The sequence below is a fragment of the Echiichthys vipera genome (genome assembly GCF_963691815.1).
Source record: "Echiichthys vipera genome assembly, chromosome: 21".
In the NCBI taxonomy this organism is placed as follows: domain Eukaryota; kingdom Metazoa; phylum Chordata; class Actinopteri; order Perciformes; family Trachinidae; genus Echiichthys; species Echiichthys vipera.
Window position 1 is genome coordinate 12,614,863 of NC_139846.1, and position 24,812 is coordinate 12,639,674.

Here is a 24,812-nt window from a genome sequence, read left to right on the forward strand (position 1 = left end):
GCGATTATGTGTTCCAGCTCAGTGGCGCCTCGTGCTTATTGTCATCATGCCACCGTGCTCGTATTCACAGCAAAGAATTGCATCTTCAAGGATTTATTTCTGTATAATCCCATTATCCATCTCAGGCTGTGAAATAACAGCATGACGCAACTGAAACGATGAGTGTCTATAAACTTAAATGCGTACTTGAGTGTGTGTGTGTGTGTGTGTGTGTGTGTGTGTGTGTGTGTGTATGTGTGCGTGTGCGTGTGTGTGTATGTGGCAAAATACCTTGAAGGAGCTGTGCACGAGGGTTTCGTCCAGGTCGATCACCACACAGTTCTTGCCATAGTCAGCTATACTGACCTCTGGCAGGAGGGACTTGGCTGGAGGCTGCAGAGACAATACACAACCTTTACAACATCATAAACTGTATATACAGGGGTTTATTAGAGTTGTAGAACACACTCTCAAACACACACACACTCATACTGAGGGTGGGATGACGGCTCAGTTAGAGTGATGGAGATTACCACTTGGCCGTGACGCTAAAGAAACATTTAACAGCTTAAATGACCAGCAGGGAGGTGTTACTTAGCTTCCTGATGCTTATTCAGGATGTTTGATATAAGACTGGGGACATCTCATATTAAAACTACTTGTATTATTATAACTAATTTGAGTATATGTACCTCTGTGTGGGCTTTGACTGTCGAGACCCTGCTGATATTTTATGTATTACCTCATGTTGACTGAGCTCTGTGACTGTGCTGCCTTCAGGGTCAGGAGGAAAAGGAGAAACACTTGTGCCCTCTGCCAAGCAGGCCTGAGGTTACAGACAGGTACGGGGCAGATGGTGCGGCCATAGGGGGCACACACACACACTCACACACTAACACGAATCTATATAGAGGTGAGAGCAAGGACTCCGTCAATCTTATACACACACTTGTGCCACTGGACTATATGCCGGCCATGTTCGGTATGTATCTGTTTTTTTCATACATTTAGTCCTGGCTGACTGTACTAATCATGTCTTAACGCGGGACTGCATGCTGATGTATCATGGGAAGAATTCCCTGTGAGCAAGGACACTGAATGACTTCCTGTCAGGGCGTGATGAATGTGATTTGCACATGCAGGTTGAGCAAAGAAAAAACAGTTGACAGGGACCATGACATTTTCACCAGGGAGCTGCACTGTGATAAAGCAGAAGGTCTTCACTTGAAGCTACAGCCAGGGGGCGCTATCCCAAACTAATAACGCTTCATTCGGCGGCACAACGCCCACATCGCCAAGATGTGGGCCAAGATATCTCTTTAAATGACGACCATATTTCTACTATTTGAAATCAACGATGACAAAAGCAATAAGCACGTTTCATTGCCAGTTTGTTTTGTGTGTTTTCTTTGGTTCTCAAAATTAGAGAATAATAAAATCATTTCCATAACATCAGAAGTGAACTAATTAAAGTTATATATACACAGTATTTGGGGATTATATGGGCAGAAATATAAAGTGATCCAAGTGTGCTGCAATATATGAAATTAAAATTGGTGTTCTAATGGACGCAACACTTTACTCTATTCATTAATGAAGTACTTACTGCAATTACATGTATTCATAATGCAATTATTAATCTGTTAATACTTCTTTTTTTATTCCCATTACATATGGGCACACTGTATGTGCTGATGAACAGATCCAGAAGTAATCACTTATTTGGCCTAGAGTTGATTTTTTTTTCTTAAATCAAACGCATATCTGATATACTTTACAACATATTGTTATATTAAATTTTGTATAATTTACAGTAATGAATGCTTCATAGAGGAAATTAGAAATGTTGACAGATATATTAATGCACTAAAAATTATCTATTTAATTACAAGTGCATTATTATGTGTTATAAACCATTTTTAAGTGTCTATATATGGCTAAGTATGGAGGGTTTACGTAAAGTTTTACTGTTTATTTGTATGCCTGTGTGTTTCTATATATTTGTGATGAGTTTTTGGTATTTTGATATTTTTGCATTAAGACAAAGTTGAGGAGATATCTTGGTTGGCTTCTTCCTGATGCCTTCAACACTGCGTTACAGTAAAGGCCGTCAAAGACAACCTGTCCAGGTCTGCTCGAGTTCTGAGTTCTCGCTGCGACCCTGCCGGGAATACAAAGAGCAGACCTCATCGCCACATGCACTTCCTGCCATTGCAGGGCGGTGTCTGCTGGGTGGTGTAGTTTAAAGCTTGGCTGCAATGTGGGGCGCTGTGAGTGTGAATATCCTAAATTACAGTAAACCACAGGCAACACACAGCTTCCAAATTAGCTAAATGAAATGGGGCTTCAGCACAAACAAAGTCTGATGAAGTACAAATCATTGAACCTAATCCCCCCTTTCTAAAGGACACACAGTAGTTCATTGACCACTGAGTGCATAATCACAATGTAATTTTGCTCGCCGAGACAAATACATAATTCAATAAAGTGTTTTAAGGGCGAGCCATCCATTTGTCGATCCAAACTGCAGCTGTAAAGGTCTGGCGTAAGATTCAATGAATTTGATCCAAGGAAGAAATTAATCTCATGTTCTGTTCCAGTGATTGGAGGGAAATGGGAGAAATGGACAAAAGGACAAAGTCAGATACAAATCATATGATAATGAATGGACTTTGACTACTTCTTTCTACCATCAGAGGGAAAGCGTCATAATGCAAAGCCTGTAAGATTATCAGAATGGGACAGTGCAAAAGAAAAGTCACCTTTGTGCCAACACATGCGGCTAGAACGATGAAGCGCTAAGATGAAGAAAGAAGGAAAGATAATAATACATACACTGGGGATGGGGATGACCTGGACCTGGTCACACTGGAGAAAATAAACAAAGAGAGAGAAAAAGAGAGAGATTGAGACAGGGTGGTAAAAACAGAAAGCAAAACAGTGAAGAACCTTTGCGAGGAAGAAATCCACTGCGACTACATTCTGATAAACAAATGTGCAGGGAGAGAAAGAGGGAGGGGGACACAGAGAAAAGGGGACGTATACCTTAGTACACACTGTGATAGAAAGTGAGAACAACTTGCTCAAAAACAAACAGCGCTGCCATAGTAACAAACACGTCTGGCCAGAGATCCAGGAACAGTACACTGCTGGGAGGGACTCCAAAATCAGCCCTCCACTATTACAAGGCTTTTTATGGCCAGGTTCGCGAGGTTCACTCGAAATTAATGGGAACTCATTTGTTCAGGAGGGGGTCCGTAGCGGGTCAGGGCCGACCACATGTATAGTGTCTGTAAAGGGCCACACATTCCTCTCCTGAATGAGAGACATTTACAGGTAAACAGGAGTGGAAATGTGATATGACTTTGCTCCATTTATAGCCCAGTGTACCTGCCTTGGCAGCAGAACACCGTGTTTGTGGAGGAGGTTGGGGGTTTGGCGCCTTTTCCCGTGGCCAGAACCTTCACTTCACACATCCTCACTACACTGGTCAGAGTGTGTGTGAGGAGAGGGGGAGGCGTGGGCGCCAGGCAATCCATCACATCAGACACACACAAGGCCCACTTTATGTGGATTAAAGCAGTATGTGTGCGTACATGTGTTGTCATGGGTATATGGTAAGACTCGCCAGAAAGAGTGTGCGTCTCTTGAGCTTCTAAGCGTGCTCGGTGCTCTGTGTGTTATTTTGTGTGTGTGCGGTTGTGTGCGTAGGCAGATATCGAAGAATGCAAGATGGGAAGCAAGCCCGAATTTTCAAGCAGTGGATGGTAAACAACCTCTGGGTTCAACGGGTTTGAAGCAGCTGGAAAAATTTGTGGAGGGAGCTCAGCGAGGCTGCACAGTGCCTCAGCCTCAGCTCTCTGCAGGGAAAGGCAAACCCTAACAAGCTCACTGTAACAAAACCAAACAAATGTTACTGGATCTCTGCAGTCAAACTAAGAGTCCTGTCATAAAATATCAACTAATTCCTACAAGGTTTGCTTTTGAGTCATGTGGATGCAAATGGTATTTGGATTATCTGGCCAAGAATGACGTGAGAAAAAAATGAGCGTCACCTTGGGAGGACTGCCATTCTCCTCCGGCGCGGGGGGCAGAGAAAGTGTCTTGTTGTTGGCGGGTGGTGGCTCCACATGGTAGTCATTGTAGTTTCGGAAGCAGCAGAAGAAGGGGCTGAAAATGCTCCGGCTGCGATGCTTCTTGAGGCTGCTGTTGGACTGGGAGACTGGAAGAGAAAAGAAAGAAAGAGCGAGGTTATTTGCATGTGCCAAGGAAGTATTCAGATGTTGTACTTAAAGGTCCCATATTATAAAAACATGTCTTTTTTTATTTCATTTAAAAGCAGGTCGAGGTGCTGTATTAATGCTGTGAAAGTATCAAAACACTCAATCCACAGGTAAATGCACACAGCCTGTATTCAGAAACTGTCCCTTTTAACGAGCCGTCAGGACTTCTGTAAGGTTGTGATGTCACAACTATACTATATATGGGTAGAAATTGTAGCTACAGTGCTGCTACAATCATCCCCCGACTGCAATGACTGTGCAGAGATGCAGATAGAGCAGATGCAGAAACACTGACCAATCAGGTCAGACTGAGCTTTTTCAGGAGGGAGTCTAAAAGGCACAAGTGCTAAAACAGACAGAGGGTGAATACAGACAATATGAGAAAAAGGTGTTTTTTTAAAACATTAAAGCATGTTTTTAGATAAACCATTGGTGCACCTGGACACATCATCAGTGATGTAACCTAGGATCACAGGGGTTTCGGGTCTTTCAACAATCAGACCCCCTCCCCTAGGCGACCCAGCCAGGGTTGATCAGGACCCAGCTTGTGTCCAGGGAGCGCTACTACCCTACACGCCACGCCTCTCCCCTCCTGATCCACAGCAGCCTTGATGCCACTTCTGCTGCATCAGTGGCCAACTTGATGGCCCTTTGCTGGCTGGCCCCTGTGATGCCAAGCATTTTGTAGGCCCTGCAGAGGGATTGGCCCACAAACCCTCAACATCCCACTTTATGCTCTAGTAGAAAACCAAAATATAAGTATGAACCTTAGGAATGTAATGAATACTTTCACATTTAAAGAATACACTTTTTTTGCTGTATGGGGGGAAATAATATATATCTGCTAGCTGTAACTTTACAATAACGGACAGGCGGTTAGCTTAGGTTAGACTAGAAAAAGGGGAATCAGCTAGCCTGTCTCTGTCCAAAGTAATCCAGTACATAGGTCACTTTAAAATGGCATTTTGGTATATAACAAACAAGATACATGAGTTCATTTTTGTTACTGTACAGAGTTAGACTAGCTGACCCCCCATTTCTAGTCTTTGTGCTAAGTTGTCACGTGGCTGTAGCTTCGTAAAATGAATTCAAGATAAAATACTCAATGAAGAAAAGTAGCCCCTTTGAGAGTTATACTTATATATACTACAATGCTGTTTTATGTGCTGTTTAGGTAGTTTAACACAAAGTCCTGAAATGTCTTCTTTTAATCCTTTGTGTAAAAAATAATAGCATAGCTTATCATGCTTTGTTTGTAAAAACCTCATTTCTATAGAAACTGATTACTATAACTGTCAAATAAATGTAGTGGAAAAAAATGAAAAGTATTTCCCTTTTAAATTCAGCGAAGTAAAAATGGAAATACTCAAATAAAGTACAAATAGCTCGCATTTTAGTGAAAATAGAGAACATTTTTGGTGTTAATGTGTTTATGTCAACAAAAAACACTGAGACATAAAATGGCCTCTCGACTTTGAATCAACTGCTGTTTTTGTGCCATTTCACAGCAATGTCATGTGTTGAGAGTGGGTATAGATTTAAAAGCCTTGATGAAAAGCATCCTCAGGAAGAAAAAGAACAAAGTGATGCTCACAGCTGCAGACTGTTTCACATGCATCATCGCATTATCGTGACAGAAGGGGCTGAGATGTATACTGTATGTTGTACAACACAACGAGGGTGCACAGGGACAAACATAGTCCTTGTCAGAGTGCCCTTTGGGAAGGTAGTCCAGTTAATTAACATCAAGGAAGAAGGAGAGAGCAAGACTATGAGTTCTCTTATTTGACTATATTTGACAATAACCAAGATTCACATACTTGGGGAGAAAGGGTTGATCAGCGGCAGAGTACTGCGAAGCTCCAGGGAGAAAATATCATACACATATAGGTCCCTGGTTACATCATTCCTCCTTCACTGTCTCTGAAGCCCATGGCCTACTTTCACACTGACAGAAGTGAAACAAGCGGGCTCCAATGGTCTGTATGTCTGTATGAATGTTGCATCACAGATTATGATTTTTAGATTTTCTCTCTGTGGGGATGAGCGGATAAATATAGAAATTTGGGCAGCTCCAGCGGAAAGGCTAAAATCTGACAGTGCAATTATCCCGAGGTGTTCCTGAAACAGAAATTCTGCCAGTTTAATTGCTTTACAGGTAATTTCCAGGCATGGAAATCCCAAATCTGTTCAGGACTTTGAAGTGTCCAAGGACTGACTGTCGCTGGATTCATCATTTTCGTGCCTCGGAGCAGCCATTACATATCGTCCCTGTTTCCCTTGTTAACGTGTTCATACATCCGTGTGAGAAAGGCGGCCCAGTTAGCCATGCATGCCGAGGCTGCTGCAGCCTGCTCGTGTTCTGAGAGCCTTCAGATTGACGTCTGGAACTATCCTTGGGTTGCTCCGACTGGATCTGACAGGCTGCAGGCAATTCATCTTCTTTGTTATCTCTCCGTCTTTGTAGTCCAAGGCTTGCCAAGGCTCTTCCTCGTCCCTGATAGATGTTCCAGAGAAGCAGCACTTTGGTAAACAAACCCAGCTATACGTTCGGAACTGGAAGGCAACATGTTGTGTTCCTATACCTACCCTCGTAGACTTGATGCAGTCAATGCTGGTACAGCAAACGGATTAAAGTACACAGACTAGAAGTATACACTATATCTCTCTCTGTCTGGGGATTTAAAAGTAAACTTGAATGTTTACTGTTTTACACAGAGAAAGTCTTAATAGTTGAACACAACAAGAATTTATCTGATTAGAGAAATGGCAAAACAAAACACACTGAAAGAGCAAGGCCACCAATCACTAGGGCTGGGTATCGGTCCTCGATACCTTTAAATGGTATTGACTAAAATAACCCAGCCAGTACTTGTGAGAGTACAAATAGTATCGAAACTTCTCCAGTCAAACGATACATGCATTTAATCCTTTTTGTACCCAGGCCAGATCTAAAAAAAGACTACTTGTAAGGTTTTCCTCGGAGCTAATCACCGCAAGCGTTCTTCGATTTAATGCGTCATGTGATTTGGCGACTACGACAGCAGCTACAACCCTTACAGTCTTTGGTGTGGTGTGGTGTCGTGCGTGGTGTATCTGAGTTCAGTTCAGCATGCGGAGACGCTTCCAATCACATGAAGGGTATCGAATGAAGCAGAAAAAAAAGGTATGGAATGAAGTACCACTTTAAGGGGACTAATATTGGTGCTGGTATCATCATTTTTTAAACACCCAGTCCTACCGATCACACACAAGGAAGTCTCGTTAGGTTGAAGGGACTTAAGGTGGTGGAATTAAATGCATTTGCCGAACTTCATATTGTGACATGACCTTTAAAGAACATAAACTATAAAATGTAAAAGGTCCGTTCAGTCATAGTGTGAAATGGCAAAGCATTTTAGGTGAGGGGAATATCTTTGGGAAATGGGCACCATTTTCTAATAAATAAAGGCATATTTTATCAAGGTTTACAAGCTGTATCCAAGGGTTTTGTTAACGTTTGATAAAATCTTTATCAATGCTATATGAATCAATTGGTTCACTGGCTTTCATCTTCCTCCAAGGACAGTTGTTCTTAAAGCTGTGATGATGAATTAAGTGATGATTTTCTGCTTGTCTCTTTGCTATATACTTGGAAATTAAATCTCATTTTAGACTGATGGCCAGATAAAACGCGCAATTTGAAGATGTCACACTGGGCTCCAGGACTTTTGGGCTCCACCTTTTCTTCACAATGTTTTATAGACTAAAATATCAAATAATTAACCAATACTCACCAATAATAAGCAAAAATGAAAAATTATATTCTGTGGAAGCCCTAATTGCTGAAGAGAATCTGGAAACAAATTGACATTTATAATTAAAGATAACATTTGCTGTTGTCTTAGGAGTAAATGTTCAATGGGTTCTTTATTAAATATGTAGTTAACCCCCTGACCATTTATTAAATACTTCATTAACAACTCAACAAACACTTCCATTGCATTAGAGGTGGAAACAGAGACCTGTCATTGGACAAAGTAAGTTTTCCAGTTTGGAGTGACCCTGAGTCCTGCCTTTGGTGTTGTGCCTGAATGTGTTCATTGAACGATAAACATGAACTGAAGTTCTGTATTACTGCCTGATGAACGTTACTGTGAACGCGTTCATTCTGGTGTATGTGAATGTCACGCTCTCTCAGTTTAACTTCGTTTAATAGGGCGCCAGATTTGTACGGAGCCTTCCAGGCAAAAACAGGCTAAATCACACTGTAAATGGGCTTAATATGTAGCGGAAAAAACACCCAATCTTGTAACACCAGCTATTGGTGTCACGTCATCAAAACAAAAAACAGCATTGAGGCGACAGCAACGTGTAGGGGACAAAGCAGCAAGAAGGCGTCGTATTCTTGTTTAAACACGTGTTATGATAAGGTCGGTGAGGATGGGAACAATCTTATATTTTTGTCCTATTTTTCTTTTAATGATTCCTCATTAAAAAAAAGACAATTCAAGCAATTCCTCATGGTTATGAGAATATACTGTAGGTGTGAAAGCTCTCTCTATGAACTGTGAACTGAACTAGTTCATTTTAAAATTTGTGAGCTAAACTTTGAACTAGTTCGTGTAGAAAATCAACTTTCCCAACACTGCCCGCCCCAATCTCCTCAAACGCTTTGATCTCATTCTTTGCTCCTCCATTTTGAGACAGTCTACATTTTCCCGCCCTGGTCTGCTGCCCCTCAAAACCGCCCTGAAAAAGCAGGTGGCAGTGCGAGAGCATTAGAGAGAAAGGAGAGGGAGTTTGGACGGGGAGAAAAGGGCGTAGAATGGGTGGGGAGAGTTACTGTGGCGAGGCAGCCTATACTTGGGTCTGATTCTTACTCCACCCCCTCCTGCACCACCACCTTACACAAACAGAGCTTTCCTTTCTCCCTTTGACACAAACAACATAGCTGAGAGTTGACTGCTGTCGGAGACTGAGCAAACACACACACACGCAGCATGTTCACATGTTTAGGCGGAGGGCCACGTGTACAGTGATCAACAAACAGCATACTTCACAGACTGACACAAACTTTTTTTTCTTTCAATGTCCTTGCTCAGGAATGTGACTGGAGTCGGCTCGCCTTGCATAATGCTCTGAGAATAACAGCAAAAAGGTTAAAGTGCAACACTTGCCATTAAGAACACAGGAGGCTGGACCTGCACAAAGACAGCAAGTTAAATCAGTCAAATGAGACACTAAAGCAGCCAAGAAATAGCAAGCCATCTGTGGTTCTGCTATTAAGGGATCCCAGTCACTAAAATCTAGGTAAGGGGTGTTGCATGCAAGTGTTTTTTTCTAACAAAAGCTCCCCGGAGAGAGAGAGAGAGAGAGAGAGAGAGAGAGAGAGAGAGAGAGAGAGAGAGAGAGAGAGAGAGAGAGAGAGAGAGAGAGAGAGAGAGAGAGAGAGAGAGAGAGACAGAGAGAGAGATATGAGGCCGGTGCAGGTGCAGAATTATTTACCCACTGAATACACTTCATTCGATCAGCATATTCCCTTGATGTGAGAGCTGTAAAAAAACAACAAAAAAACCCTTCCCTGTATGGCAGTGCCTGTGTCAGTGCTCCTGCTGAACGTTAGGTAACAGTAATAGAAGGCTCTGTAGTCAATCAGAGCAAGCCGAAGCCCAGGCTCTCTGTCACATGTTCAGGCGCAACCACTAACAAGGCCGGAAGAGAGAGAAAACGCAGGAAATTCTCAGCATTCCTGACAGGAAGAGATAATCACCCCGTGACCCACAGCGTGGACTAATGCCAAGCTCCGAGAGGGGAATATGATCCCACCGGCTTAGCTCAAGACTTTTGAGGTGGCCTCCTTTACAGTAGCTTTAGAAGCACATAAACTATGCACACAGTCACAACACACACATTTAAAATGTGACGGTAGGTTTAAGTTTAGCTGCTGGATACAGTCTCAGATGTTTATGTCAGGACATTTATCACTCTTGAGCCAAATGCTTGCGGAGGAGCAACCCAGCAGGGCAAACAACTAAAGGTTAATTGAGGTTTATTACAACTTATTTTCGTCGTTTGGGCATCATTTCTATTAGTAATGAACACTCTGCTCAACAAGTTCATTGCTGAGGTGTGGGAACAAACACAAGTCAGATCGGGTAATAATTAAACACTACTGGTCAGATGATGACACGGGATTTAAACAGGTTAAACTCCGGGCCGTGGACCTCCTCATTTGCTACTAGGCCGTGAGTAAATCATACGATTTGGCAAAAAAAGCTGATTAATAATCATATAACTTTATAGGCTATTATAGGGTATTTTTGGTGCATTCAGTGCTCCACTTTGCCTCACGGTTGATCGGTCCGAAACAAAATTATCAATATAAAAACGGGCCCCTGATCTAAACCACATTATTTGGTGAGAACGCAGACCCACCTAAAATGTCAGTAAAGATCCCTGAGTGCAAAATAATATATTATAGAATATTGGTATTGGTAATGCCTGTGTGACAGACCTTGAACTTCAGCAGCAGTTAGTTGACCAGCCAGGCAGGTAAAGTGTACAGTACCTGGGGGGCATGAAGGTAAATGTGAGAACGGTCCATGTGAAGTTGCATCTTAAATAATTCAGATGGAAAACAGGTCGGTTTTAAAGGCCACAGCTGAGTACTTAACATACACCGAAATAAAACAGCCGGGAGCCACAGGGATTTCCATGCTATACGAAGCTGCATAACAGAAAAATACAAGCCTTCCTGACACAGTGATCACTTCACATCATGGCAAGGAGACACTAATAACCAAAAATGATCTCGCCTCAAGCAGTGGGCATGTTTTTCCGATAATGTCCTTCCTCCCCTCACTGAGATTTTGAGTGTGGGGTGTTAAAAGTGGGACCAGCTGTCTATGACTTATAACACCATGTGAGATAAATTCAGCTGCAGCAAAAATGACAAACAGTACTCTACACACACATACACAGGTAATCCACTCTTAGCCTTGAGCCTGGGATCTAATGTCTTGAGTTGAACACCTGAAGAAGAAGCTGCTTCTGTCCTCAGCCATCACTAAGAGCAACAGACGAGGGGAACTCCTTGATGTGTCAGCAAAATCACACTGTGGAAGGAAGGAATACACTACTGGGAGGATGCTGAGAAAAGACACACCGTTATCTTATTCTTTAAGTGTAACTCTGGCGAAAATCGAACCCACGGTCTTCTTTGGCATGAATATACATCCAATAAGCCATTGCGACAAGTTTTTTAGGTGATCATCTATTAACAGAGAAATCCCGAACGATCGCTAACAGCCAGACAGGGCTAACACGAGTAGCTCGGACTGAGCGCTAAACCATCCAAAACAACTTTTTTTTAACCATTAATGTTGTTCAAAGAAGCACCAAAGTCCCTACACATAAAAAGAAGCACCAACAACGTAGTTAGAGAACCTGGAGTTTATTAAAAAAGACAATGCTACAAACTTTAGCAGCTGGTTATGTCTATATTGACAGGCAGCCCAAACAAGTCGATTACCTTTTTTCTGTTAATATGTGATCACCCAAAAAACTTTGTCTCAATGGCTTATTTGATGTATATTCATGCCCAAAAAGCCGGAGCTTACTCTTTAAGTTTAGACAGGGACTGTGACTAATGTCTACATTTAATCATCTCTTGGCTATTTCTTAATTATCCCCCCATTGTTTTGTACAAATGATCATGATCACAAGATGTAATCCTCAAAGTGTTTCTTTTTTTTGGTTTGATCAACGGTCCGAAACCCAAAGATATCACATAACCATGACATAAGGAGAGCAGTAAATCTTCACATTGGGGCAGCTGAAGCCAGCATATATTTGGCTTTTTTTTTACTAGTTAGTCTAGTGGTCCAACACTTTGGTTCTGAACTGAAATAACTCGATACCTATTGAATGGATTTGATTGATTGGTTTATGACCAAATACCAGAATCAACTCAACTCATTTGGTCCAATCTCAAGCCAGTCCCAAATCCTTATTTTTGGGCAGGTCAAGTCTCAAGTCAAGTCACTTTTCATATCCAAATACTTGAAAAATGAATGACTTTCTTTGTGTTTGCTGCTCATTAGCTAATGCTAACACGCTAAACTACGATGGTGCACACGGTAAACACTGCTTTCTTAAGCATGTATGTGTTCACAGAGCTGCTAGATGAGCTAGTCTTGTAATTGTAAAATCGATTATTTGCAAAATTTGTAAAAAATGCAGTGTAAACATCCCATGAAAATGTCCAAGGAGATGTCTTCAAATTGCTTGTTTTTCCGTGACCACCAGCCTAAACCCCGAAGAATTTCAATTGACTGTGTTATAAAACAGCAAGAAGCAGCAAATTTAAGAAGCTAGAACCAGTTAGTTTGATAAATAACTTTAATGGTTAGGAAATCAATATGTTGTTTTACATTGTAAAATGTACATTAAGGAGACACTTTTGTTCAAAGCGAGTTCCATTTTTTGTTATCCACATCCATCAGGAGCCAGTTCAGCAATTCAGTGTCTTGCTAAAGCGCACTTGAACATGTGGACACCGCGAGCCTCCGTTCTTACGCAGATTATTGATTGTTTCCACAGAGGTGATGATAATTACAGCAGATTGACTTCCAAAACAATATTTAAAGAGCATCTGCTTCACAATACACTTGAACATGTGTCTGCTCACACACACAGACACACACACATACAACACAGCAAATCCAAACAGCTGAGTGGAGTTAGGTACCATCTGATGAGCCTGACACTTCAGCCTGTGTTTGTCGACTGTGCCGAGGTCCTTGGTGGGATATGTGTGAGGCCATCAAGGCAATAATAGCAGAGTATGATCAAATAGATTCCCATTAAGCCTCCTTACTTCACCACACAGACAGCTGAGGCCAGAGTGAAAATTACAGGCTGTGGAGGTACTGTACACTCGGTTCTAGCAGATGCCTTTAGTCACACTGACTGACCCTCAGCTGCCCCTCTGACTTTCTTTCCCTACTAATCCAGGAGAATTCATGCATCCTACATGACCTTATGTAACTGACATTCACTCAGTAACCCAATTAAATCTGAAGTGAAAGGTTTGCTGAGATTAAACCACTTGGTTGGCGCCTGTGTTGTACTGCAGAGCACAACATCTCCCTGCTGTTGCCGTGAACGCTGACACAGAGATGTGGGTGGGTCTGTCCCTGCTTTCCTGCCTCGGTCGTACAGTAGCGTGGGCGCTTTGGTGGCGGTGCCAGCCTGCCTGCATCCCCCCCGGGGGGCTGGGCTGCTGCTTCTCGAGCGCTCAGCGTAATGAAGGAGATGACAAGCACGTAGGAATTAACCCACTGAGAGCCCAGGGAGAAATAATGAGGGAGATCTGACTATTCTGTCGGATTTACGCAACCGGCAGCAATACAGCCCACGTTGTTTGGGGCTGCAGCAGTTAATTATTTATATATCTTTTTATATTCACATCTACAACTGTGCCTGAGGCTCAGTGACTGATTGGAAATCATTCGTGCCTGTCTGTTGGTTAAAAAACATTAAAAGATTTAATTTCAGATGAAATTAAAGGCCCGTCTTCAGGCTTTTATTGAATACGGACACACTCGTACATGCGGTGACCCCCTAAATGCTGTCCATGCAGCTTTAAAGGGGATCCTGAAAGTTGAGCTGCTTTGCGGAGTGGAATTTAAAGGGGAACTCCAACAATTTAGTATTGATCTTCCATAAAATTTGGGAAGTTAAAATCGAAGAGAGCAGAGTCCTAACATAGGTCAAGCTGCAAAAACACTGGATTTTACAGCTCCCCCAATGAAATCAAGAGAATATTTTCGTCAAACCCTCTTTGTCTGGTAAATGACCACCTCTTTCAAACTCCTCACCTGAGGAATGATCTTTTAAGTCTTAATACCAAAGCACCCATGAGCAGGGAGGCATCAAAAGTAGAGCTTTGATTCTAAGCCAAAACCTGGTTTGCACAAATTTGCCTGCTTTTTTCTTCTTCAGTTGAGCGGGAATGGCATGCCTCACGCTGTAATCATGTCGGAGGCTGTGGTGGACTGGCTGGATCCTGGATCATTAAACCTGGTGACTCTTGTTTCCTGTGTACCGATCTGAAGGTTACACTCAACTTTATGATGAATCATGTATGAGTTGAAGGAGGTGATGGGATTACATTTCACTGGAATTGTACTTTGTATGATTTCATATGGCAAATAAAATGAATGACAATAAATGTCAATGACTTCCTGTTATGGTTCACTTGAATATGGAAATCTGACTATTGTCTCCTGACTTTTTCCTAAAAAACCGTCCAAAGGCTCCCATCACTTGACTCCGGCCTCTTTCAATCTATCAAATACAGCATATGACCAATTTTTGGGCTTGGTGCGTGTCGTTTATTGTGTCAATAATATCATGTGTCAAATGTTACTACACTGAAAAGACATCAGGTTTTTGATCGGGCTACTGTGGTTCAAGCGCAGGGCTGGCTTGGACAGAAACTATGCAGGTTCATGTAGGGTCGGGCCTGAATTTTTTTTTAGCTTGAGAGAAAAACAACAAATTGTGTGTTTTTCCATAAATCAGATTCATTAAAATGCTACTAGCTATGAATGGAAAGGAATCTAACAAGTAGGTCATGTATTTTTGTGTGTGTGTCGGTGTGAGCATGTGTGTGTCCTGCTTGTGTATTGCTGCTACAGTTTCCCATGCCTCTGCTCTCTGAGAGGCGTTCATCTCTACATTTCCACCCACAGCATGTCCTAGTTAGTGCCCCTTTGGGATTCACAGCTAAACAGTATTCACCTTTACCTCTGGAGAGGCAGAAAAAAATACCTCTTTGTGTCTTTTACGGCCTCCACCCTCGTGCATTTGCTTATTCCTATTTAAAATGTATAAACCTCTTCTGTCAAATATCTGACAAACTAGCCGGCAGCATAATTCAGGAAGGGTGACAGAAAATCATTATGGACAAAACATGATCTCCCTTTTCTTTAGCCAATTACTGGTGATGAATGCCACCCAGAAGAGGGCAAAATATTCAGAAAGGCCATCCTCTTGTCAGAGCCAGGCTGCAACCCAAGAGACACACAGATGCTACTTGAGCACTGTCTCCTGCCTTCTCTTCTTGACACACAAACACCTCCACTCTCTCCTCCTTGACCCCTAACTCTCTCTGATGGTATTGATCTGTTTTGACAACGATGGATGCTCAGTTAATCCTAGCTCGTGGCCTGTCCGAGTTCACGCTCAACAGCCCCGTTAGAAAACGGCTTTAGAGCAGCAGCAGCACAGAGGCCGCTGCGGCTCCAAAGGGATTGTGGCTTTTGGAGCATTAATAATGGTCTTCCCCCATTCATTCACATTGAATGCTGATGTGTCAAGACATACGGGAAAAGCATGAGTGATGTAATCTCACAACAGTGCTTTGCGTTTAAATCGAAGGACACCAAGCATACACCATTAGAGCGTCAGTCGCTTTTTTTCCGTACTGAATTAGGGAAAGTTTGATCAGATGAAAGACAGCTGCAGTCAATTAAGCTAAAAGCTGAAAATGGACACAAGACGCAAAGTATGTTTGGAGTTCTTCTGTTATCCTGCCCTTAAATGTATATTTCTCATTCAGTTCAATACAAACAACATTAGGACAGTGCAACCACAACCCATGAGCGCTCGGGATAGAGGTCGACTGGGCCAAGTGTCCCTTTATAAAGAATCTACTCGAAATCCGACTGTAATAATCTCTTCAAAGCCCATCCTGAACATTTTGAAGTAGTTTTCTCCAAAACAAGCAACCGCAGAATATGGGCTACACTTGAGGCAACATTCAAACATAAAACTTTCCCACAATACCGTCAAACATACAGTCCAAAGCACACAGACATAAAAAGAGGCCCTAAAAAACCCAAAACCCTGCTGTGCAGCAGAACCAACTAACGGAATAACAAAATACTTCACTGAGAGAAGATTAATGTTGCGTTTCTGATGGGCAGCAGGCACACGTATTTACATTCCTTGAACCTGGCCAATCACAAGGCTATAAATGATATATAAAAAGAGGGATATAAACTTAAATTCACTCTTTTACTTAATAAATTATATCTCAAAATCTAAACTGAAATGCATATTGATTGACTTTAATTCAGTGTAGAAACAAACCGTTACATTTATATGAGAATGTCAACTCAAACACACCAACCATTCATCAGAATAGGAATTAAACTCTTGTATCAACAGAAACAGCAACAGGAACATGTGCTTATGTGACTTCATGTATTTGCTTAAACAAAACATGATACAACTGAGTGGTAATGGCATAATAAATAATGTAATGGAAAACTAGTTTCTTGTAAACAAATAAATAAGGAAATGGAAAACGAAGAAGGAAATAGTGCATTTGAGTGGAACTATTTTCAGCGAGATAGTTAGTGCACTATTGAGGATTTACAGAAGAAGAAGGACAGTGTATGTGGGACAACAACAACGGAGCTGGATCTGAGGGCTCTACTGGACACATTTACTGCAAGCAAATAAACAATACAGCCAGTAAAATGATGTAAAGATCAATGTCTAGCTGGTAGCCAGCACACTTTAGAGCTGCAGTGTTGTTTTTTTTACAGATAAAACGGCATTCTGAGTGATGGTTTAAGTATTCACAGTCAGCCAGTGTAGGAATGAAGAAAGAGTCAACCCACACTATTTCCCCCTGTGGCCTCTCCGGGAACGGATTGCAGTGTGATTGCATCTCCTTCGCTGCGTCTCACAATCCATAGATCCTTACAGCTTGCCTTGTAATTAAGGGCCACTTTGCTGATTTTTTAACTTGAATCTTAATAGTCAGCAGATGTGAAAATCTGACATAAATCTCCCTAATGCATTCCGTGTCACAAGAGATAACACTCATGGTCTCAGAGGGAAAAAAAACTCTGCCAGCCATTATAACACTTTATCAAAAAAAAAATTGACATTTTTATATTATGTTGTCAGGATCAAAGTCCACCACTGAGGAAATGCACAAGAGAGGCAGAACCTCGCAGGGCTGCTACTGTCTTGTGTTTTTTTTATATATAACACTGGAAGAGTTTGGAAAGGGCGAGCTCTGCACTTAAAATTGCAAAAGAACGAAGGGGCATGGACGCCTCAAATGCAGTTTGAAGGGTAAAAATCTGTTCACCCAGTGGAGAGATCAATGTCCAAAGTCAAAAAACTGTCTTGCCCACAAATTTGAGCACTTAGGTTTTGAGTAGTAGCCTATAACCCGGGAATATAGCTTCCAGATAGTCCAATAGTGGGTTTACTTAGAAGATATTTTGAATCTTTAAAATTAGGTAACATTCAAGATTGACCTTTGAATTGACTTTTCATCAATTTCATTTTAATTTTTAAATAAGAGATATGTGTATTTGGGTGGAGTTTGTCATAAGGCATGACTGCGCAGAAGGCTATCTTAGCTAGCTTTGTCGGTTGTTTTTATACTTACGTTTCTGTACAGATTAAACAAACAATATTATTATATATATTAGTGCTGGGACAGGATTAAAAAAAATAAATCTAATTAATTAGAGGCTTTGTAATTAATTAATTGCAATTAATTCAGATTTTTATCAGTGAGCACTAACTTTTTGTTAAACTTTGACGTCTTAAACACATTTGTTTTGGTTTATAAAAAATGAAACAGTGCTTACGGTATATTCAAGAAAAGTGGAAACCTAACATTTCAAAAATATTTTGAATAATATACTTGAAACCTATAACCTTGAAAGCTTTTTCTCGGATGTTTTCAAAAACACAAAAACAAAAATGATGCAATAACTAATGACAGCCCCTCCTTGGAGCGTTGTCTGTGCTAACATTAGCTGCAGCATGTTCAGCGTTAGGGTGGAGCGGAGGCTGAGGGGCTCCGGTGGGAGGTGAAATCTCTCTTGCACAATTTTTACACAGCCGTGCCCTTGTCCAGGTTTCCACTCAGTTGTTTCTTAGAACTCAAATGTTGCCAACTGAATGCAGCAAAAACTCAGCATCTTGCTTCTCATCGGCTTCATTTCTCTTGTGTTGTGTCCTTTGTGTCAGTATCACGGGCCGGGCGGGAACTTGTGCAATGAACAACGTTCCGCACTGTGCAAAAATAAATTGCTATTAATTGCGTTATTTTTTTTGTTGCAGTACTTTTTCTGTAATTAACGCGTTAAAGTCCCAGCCCTAATATATATATATATATATATATATATATATATATATATGTATATATATATATATATATATATATATATATTTGGTGAGCATTAGAGGTGGTAGCTAGATGTGTTTACCCTTGGAGGCTTTTTTTTAAGTCTTGGCTAAGTTAAGCTAACTGTCTCCTGACTGTAGCTTAAGGGATATGAATGGTAGCATATCAAGTGTTTCATTTAACTCTTGACAAAAAAGAGAATAAAAGTATTTCCCAAAATGTCTATTACTTTATTACTATTACTTTTGATTATACCGATTCAGAGTTTGCAAAAAATGTCAACTTCTATAATATGACTATCAATATTATGGATTTTTCTAAAAGCCAACACTGTTCTTTTAATTACTGTCACAAGAAAAGGCACTGACGGAGAAAAGACCATAAACTAGGATTTAGGGACACCTAAGGGAGCTTCTACTGATGACTGTATATGAGCTCTTACATAATGTGAAGTTCAGTGCTGGTGAGTCCATCGTGGTTACTCACAATGCCAAACGAGCCCTTTGCAGAGCAGCAACAACACAACTACAACAATACATTTATTTTCTACTTGAAGCTGTAAAGACATTCATAGTCTCATTGTCACACTGAATAAATGTAAAAAACATAAATCAACACAATCCCCAAACTTCCACTTCAGGCATGTTTATCCACACACTGAGGCTGGTCCCACACATACAGTTAACAGGCTTCTCAGTCAAGGGGCTTAGGTTTGGAAGAAAAACATTCAACTCTTCCCAATCAGCTGCCCAGTGTGGTATTGGACCAAAGTAATGAAGATGTGTCCAACACTCCAGCACTTCCCTGTAGGTGCAGATAATCAGTTTTTCTGAGCAGCACCGGCTGAAATAGGCTCATAAATCTGTAATAAGGGCCTGCACTTCAGAGTCCAGCTTTCCTCTTCTTCTTTCTCTCTGTCAAAATGGTGCATTGAATATTGACTTCACTCTATGCACATTTTAATCCATTGTTTTTCTCAAGAGAGGCTTGTGAATAATATACTTTATGCTCAGAAGAAATCTTTGCCACCAATGGGCAAGGAAAAGATCGAAATGCGCCTCTACCCAACACTTGAGTCCGGTCATGACAGCAAAGTGCTGTATGCGGCAGAGTGGCAGGTTGTGCCAGGGACTCCAGGGCAGCCAAAACTCACAGTAACTCCCCTTGCTAACTGCGCTGCACACACCCCTGCAGGTGTGGTCCACACATCATAAACACTTTATTAATTTACAGCGGCGTGTTCCAGGAATAACCTCAAACGCAAAGTGTGCATGAAATCGCAGGCTTTTCTCCAGATTAATATATAATTACAGCTTCAGTATTTTTTCCCTCATGTTCTTTCTGGCAATGCAAAGATTTCCTAACCGACAAGCTTTTCAGGGAATCATTTTAAAATGTCATTAGTATACAGAAATCCCAGTGGTGCTGCTCCTCTTCGTCTATGCTTCCACTCAAATGATATGTCATCACCATAGGAGACATTGACATGTCGTAGGACAGAGTACCTTGACCAAAGCTGGAGGTTAATGGGCTCTGTGACACCGTGTTGTTGCAGCCTTGAGCTGCTATCGGTGTAATGACAGGGGGAGTGACATTGTGAGAGAAAGCGTATAACTCCGCCTCGGCGAGGAAAACCACCTAAAAAACTATAGCTGGTGTTTGTTGTAAGTTTCTTCTTAAAGCAAACACTTTTTACAAAGACCTCGGGGTAAATTCTACAGAACTATTAAGCTGTGTGAAAGAAAAACTGACACATTACTGTGCAACACTAGAGCACACTTAAAGAATAAGAGGGGTGATATTCCATATTGTAAACAAAAAAAAAAATCAACAATGAACTGATCTGACTAACAAGTGTTGTCCGTGGACCCAAAGCCTGTAGCTTATTTCTCTTTGTCATAGAGCTCAAAATGTACAACTCACTAGGGGACTAGTTCCGTTTAATTCAAGCCATACGCACCAACACCATAACGTTCACACTAACTGACTAGATTACCAAAAGTGTATTTATTGGCAGCTGAAAATAGTCCTCAGAATTCAGAATTCACTCTTGCCAAAGTAGACAGGAAAAAATGGTAAGTTGTGTGCACCGTTATCTTCTTTGTGAGGTATCACAAATGAGGGGGCATTTCGTTCAATGGTGGACATGGCCAAAATATGGCTGGTTCTAACTGCCCACAGGACTTTTAACATGTTTACACATAAATGTAAAGGAACGGAAGCGTCCCAGTGTACAACAGAGCAATCGATGCGCCATTGCAGCCAGGTAGACTTCCAGTAATAGCTTTTTGCAGGCTTCCGATTGGCAAATATCTTTGTCTTCTTCTTCTTCGAGTGATTGGCCAATATCGCCTTAGGGATATGTCATCGTTATGGCATCTGGACAATTTTTTTTTTATAAACACTGCTTATGTGGACACGAAGGAAGGTATAACCCTGTTGACAAAAATACCTGTGACTAGGCCTGATACACATTTTAAGTTTCTATATTTTCATGGGATTTGTTGACTATAAGGTAGAATAACACCAACATATGCTTTAATGACTTTCTTAATGAAGATGAGTAATCTAGTGAAGAGAAATTAAATTTGTCTTCGCAGTAGCCTAATGTGTTGCAGCCGAGTTCCAAAATGCATGTCATTGACATCAGCAGCTGTCTATTAACAGTGTGTGTGTGTGTGTGTGTAAGCAGATGTATGAGTGCCATAATAATTACAAAAATGATCAATTAGGCGCCAACCAGGAACTAAACACATAATCTGTCTCAGTCTAAGTGTCATCACTCCCCCTGCAGCAGGGAAGAGCTAAACTCAGTTTTGACTTAAACTGATTAACTTAAAACAGATCATCCGTTGATACCTGCTGGACAGTGAAGTTATCAGAGCAAAGCCTCAATGATTTACGGAGTGAGACAGAGGCTGGCCACCCTGTGCGTTGTTAGTCCAGTCATTACATTTCATTGCATCAGATCCTGAAAAGTGAACGTCTGCCAAAGGAAAAGCCCCATTTTAGGCTGGAGAGAAGCAACACTGTTTTCTCAGCCTCCTATGAGCCTCTGTGCTGGATCATGTGAAATATCTGGCCTTCAATTAGTACAACACTGTTGTTTTGTCTAAGAAAAACGACATTATGATAAAATAAAGTCAGTGTGTTCAGAGTTGATAAAGCTGGAATCCATATATGTATGCTCCAAAAGTATCACAGGGTTGACTTTGTACCAATCAATTCATGTGCTCTGTCTGAAGAAAAAAACCCACCCACGTTATGATTCCAACCCTCACCTCATTTAACATAATAATCCATAATGCATAAAGATATAATCTCCACCTGACCAAATGTCTAAAAAAAAACTCTAAGGAGTTACTACATCTTTGCTTGGAATGAAACTGATAGGACTCTGAAAATAGCCTGCCCGTGCTCTGAAATATTCAGCATGTGCGTGTGTGTGTGTGTGTGTGTGTGTGTGTGTGTGTGTAATCATTTCAGTGCAGCTTGAGCAGGTCAGCGCTGGACAACAAGCACTGTTTGTTGTCTGCTTTGACAGAGCCAGTAGTGACTGAGGGGCAGGGACTCCATTCAGGAAGCTCCCTTGTGATACTGTGTGTGTGTGTGTGTGTGTGTGTGTGTGTGTGTGTGTGTGTGTGTGTGCGTGCGTGCGTGCGTGCGTGCGTGCATGCGTGCGTGCGTGTGTGTGTGTGTGTGCGTGTGTGTGTGACCATGGATTTTATCCCGCCTGATTAATTGTCAGATTCCACATGTCAGCCAGGATTTACTGTTCAAGACCAGCAGGATGTCGCAGACAAGAAAGTGTGGGAATTCTGTGCGAGCGGTTAAAAAAAAAAAAAAGCAACCATTTGAATTTTTCTTCTAATACATTTACTGAATGATACCTCAGTCAGTGATGCGAGCGAATGTTTGCCGTTACTGATTGGTTTAATTGATTTGTTTATGATGGTTTTAATTATCAAGGCGGCACGACAAGATTAGAGGAAGCTGATGAGGAAAAGAAATATCGGGAACGGGCTACAGTGCATAAATCACGATCTAGTCGCCGTGGTGATGCAGGTCAGTCCTGGTCTAGATTCAAGTAAAGAAGATGATGGAGTGAATGAGTGAAAATGAAATTTGATCTTGGATTATATTTGTGTCCAATTACTGTATGTTTCAACAGCAAAATCAAGTCCAGGTCTTCACTTCATGACTGCTGGCCAGGAGGGTCAATGAGTCAGAGTGGTTTGTGCATGTCAGTGTTTCTCAGCAGAGGGTGGTTCAGGAAGGTGACCTTTTCTCCAACAGAGCACTGGGCTTAGCAGGAAGTTGTGGTCCCTCTGGCCTCCAGGCACCCTGTGGCTCAGTGGGATGGGTGCTTGTTCGTTGGGGGAAAGTCAGAAAAACCATGCCCTCCTGCTGCGGTCTCCCGTGGACACCTGTGTATCCAACGTGCGACTGTACTCCACAGCCTGATTTTCTCGTGTGCTGGACTCAGACCAAAAAAAGCGTGAGTGGACTAGTGAAAAACAACCCCGTCTCAAAGTTAATGAAAACTGGAAAGCTCCTGACTCATGAAAGGGGGATTTGTCGTTGATGTCATCAGCACATGGTGAAGTGGCGACTCTTGTGCAAAACAACAGAGAGAAAATGTGTTTTTCGTTCAGCCGCTGTAATCTGTAGAGCAGCTGTTGAGCTGTTGTTTTCAGGCACTTTTTTTTTACACACACATCTGGAACTTGTCAAATCTGACCATGTAAACACAGGTCGTGGGTTATGTGATGATAATTGTTTATATAATCATCTAGCGCTGTGCAGGAGAGCTGATGATACGGATAAACGACAACATTTTTATTGCTTCAGCGGGATGGTTTCATTCTAAAATGGGCAAATTGTGTAAAAGTATGTGTATTCAGTGCCATCACTGGCTTTTGGACTAATGAAGGTGTAAAATCACCTTCTACAGCAATGATGAAAGGACCTCCAAATGCACAATTATGTCAAAAATAATGTGTAACACATAGAAAACGGTGCTTTTTCTTCGTACACCAAATTCAAAATGTTAATCTGACCCCTGATCATCGGTGGTGTCATTGGTAGGAGGCTACACCGTGCATTTACAGTGCCAGTGATGCATACAGGGATGTCGCCAGTGCAAGGGGAAAAGGAGTACCCGCCCCCTGTAGTAAAACCCAACTCACTCCAAAACACATTAGAAAATATCAGCTGCGAAATGTGGAAGATTTGAAATGAGGTCTGGTTTAGCTCGAGCAAAGCCCCCCAGCACTAAAGTTAGACCCCACACATGATAAACCCCGACAGGCTGGGCTGACCGCTGCCTCTCAATGTTTCTCTCTGCTTCAGCTGAACAATGGAGGTTTTTCCCGTCGATACCCTGGCTGTGCCGTTGAGCCCCAGTATCCTCTCTGCACTGAGGGCTGCAGATCAGATATGGGACAAAACCGGCAACGTGCATGCATCTACGGCTGGAAAATCCAAATTCGGACGTGTTAAAAATAATAATAAAACGTTTAGTGTGATATCTTAGTTTGCCTTACCTTTATCTTGACTTGAAGAAATGCTCTCCTCCTCTTTCGGATTTGCAACCTGTGTTATTATGGACGTGTTGTCCATGGAAACGAGATGTTATGCACCTTTCGGCTACACCGTTTTATTCCTTGGCAAACATTACCAAGAAGCGCACTACAGTCCCCCGGCTGCGCACACGCTAAAGCGTCCGCTGCTCGCACCATTAAAATCCCATTTTATTCGAAGCATGCAGTCCCCATTTCCCCGGAGCTTACAAACAAGACGAAACGTCAGTGAGAGGCAGCGTCCTAACATCTGACGGTCCGATGTGCAGGGGACAAACAAAGCGTCACTTCTGCGCTGGAGTCGTGTGCGTCCGCTGTTGCAGGCAGCATAGCACCCCGTCTGCTGCCGCCGCCGCCGCTGCTGTACGCTCCGGCTTCGGTCTACACACACTACAATATCAACTGCGTGCTACGGTTACTGTGTTTACCCAGAGATGGCGACCGTCCTCCTGCCACAGGGCCACGCAAACTCACTCACAACAACACGCCTTCAATATTTCTATTATCGTGCTCAGTCCAAGGCTGAAAAAAAGCAGCTCTCAGTCCGCCCACCGCTCACTGGCCGTCGGTCGTTCCTCTTTGTCATTCAAGCTTTATTATAGGCTCAGAGCAGATTTACAGGGAATCATTTCACTTTTACTAGAGGATAGGTTCATGCTTCCAAAGATACAAACATACTAAATCATTTAGATAGTTCTTATTTGGCACAGGACATTTGTGGCTTTACCAGGTTTTTAGAAGAACGGAGGTAAAAAAACA

General features: G+C 41.9%; 1 protein-coding gene across 2 annotated transcripts in view; it reads right to left on the reverse strand.

The window, feature by feature from the left end:
* Positions 1 to 24,517, reverse strand: part of ctdspla (CTD (carboxy-terminal domain, RNA polymerase II, polypeptide A) small phosphatase-like a) — a 32,562-nt gene extending 8,045 nt beyond the window's left edge. The window contains exons 1-4 of one of the 2 annotated variants that reach the window (XM_083935952.1): positions 24,264 to 24,517; positions 4,035 to 4,201; positions 2,815 to 2,847; positions 271 to 372 (exon numbers count right to left, since the gene is read on the reverse strand). In XM_083935952.1, the coding sequence (XP_083792078.1) occupies positions 271 to 372; positions 2,815 to 2,847; positions 4,035 to 4,201; positions 24,264 to 24,303 (342 nt within the window). In that variant the 5' untranslated portion in view covers positions 24,304 to 24,517. Of the gene's footprint in view, positions 1 to 270; positions 373 to 2,814; positions 2,848 to 4,034; positions 4,202 to 24,017 lie in introns of both variants that reach the window. The other variant, XM_083935951.1, reaches the window with a different exon arrangement.
* Between the last annotated feature and the right edge of the window lie 295 nt (positions 24,518 to 24,812).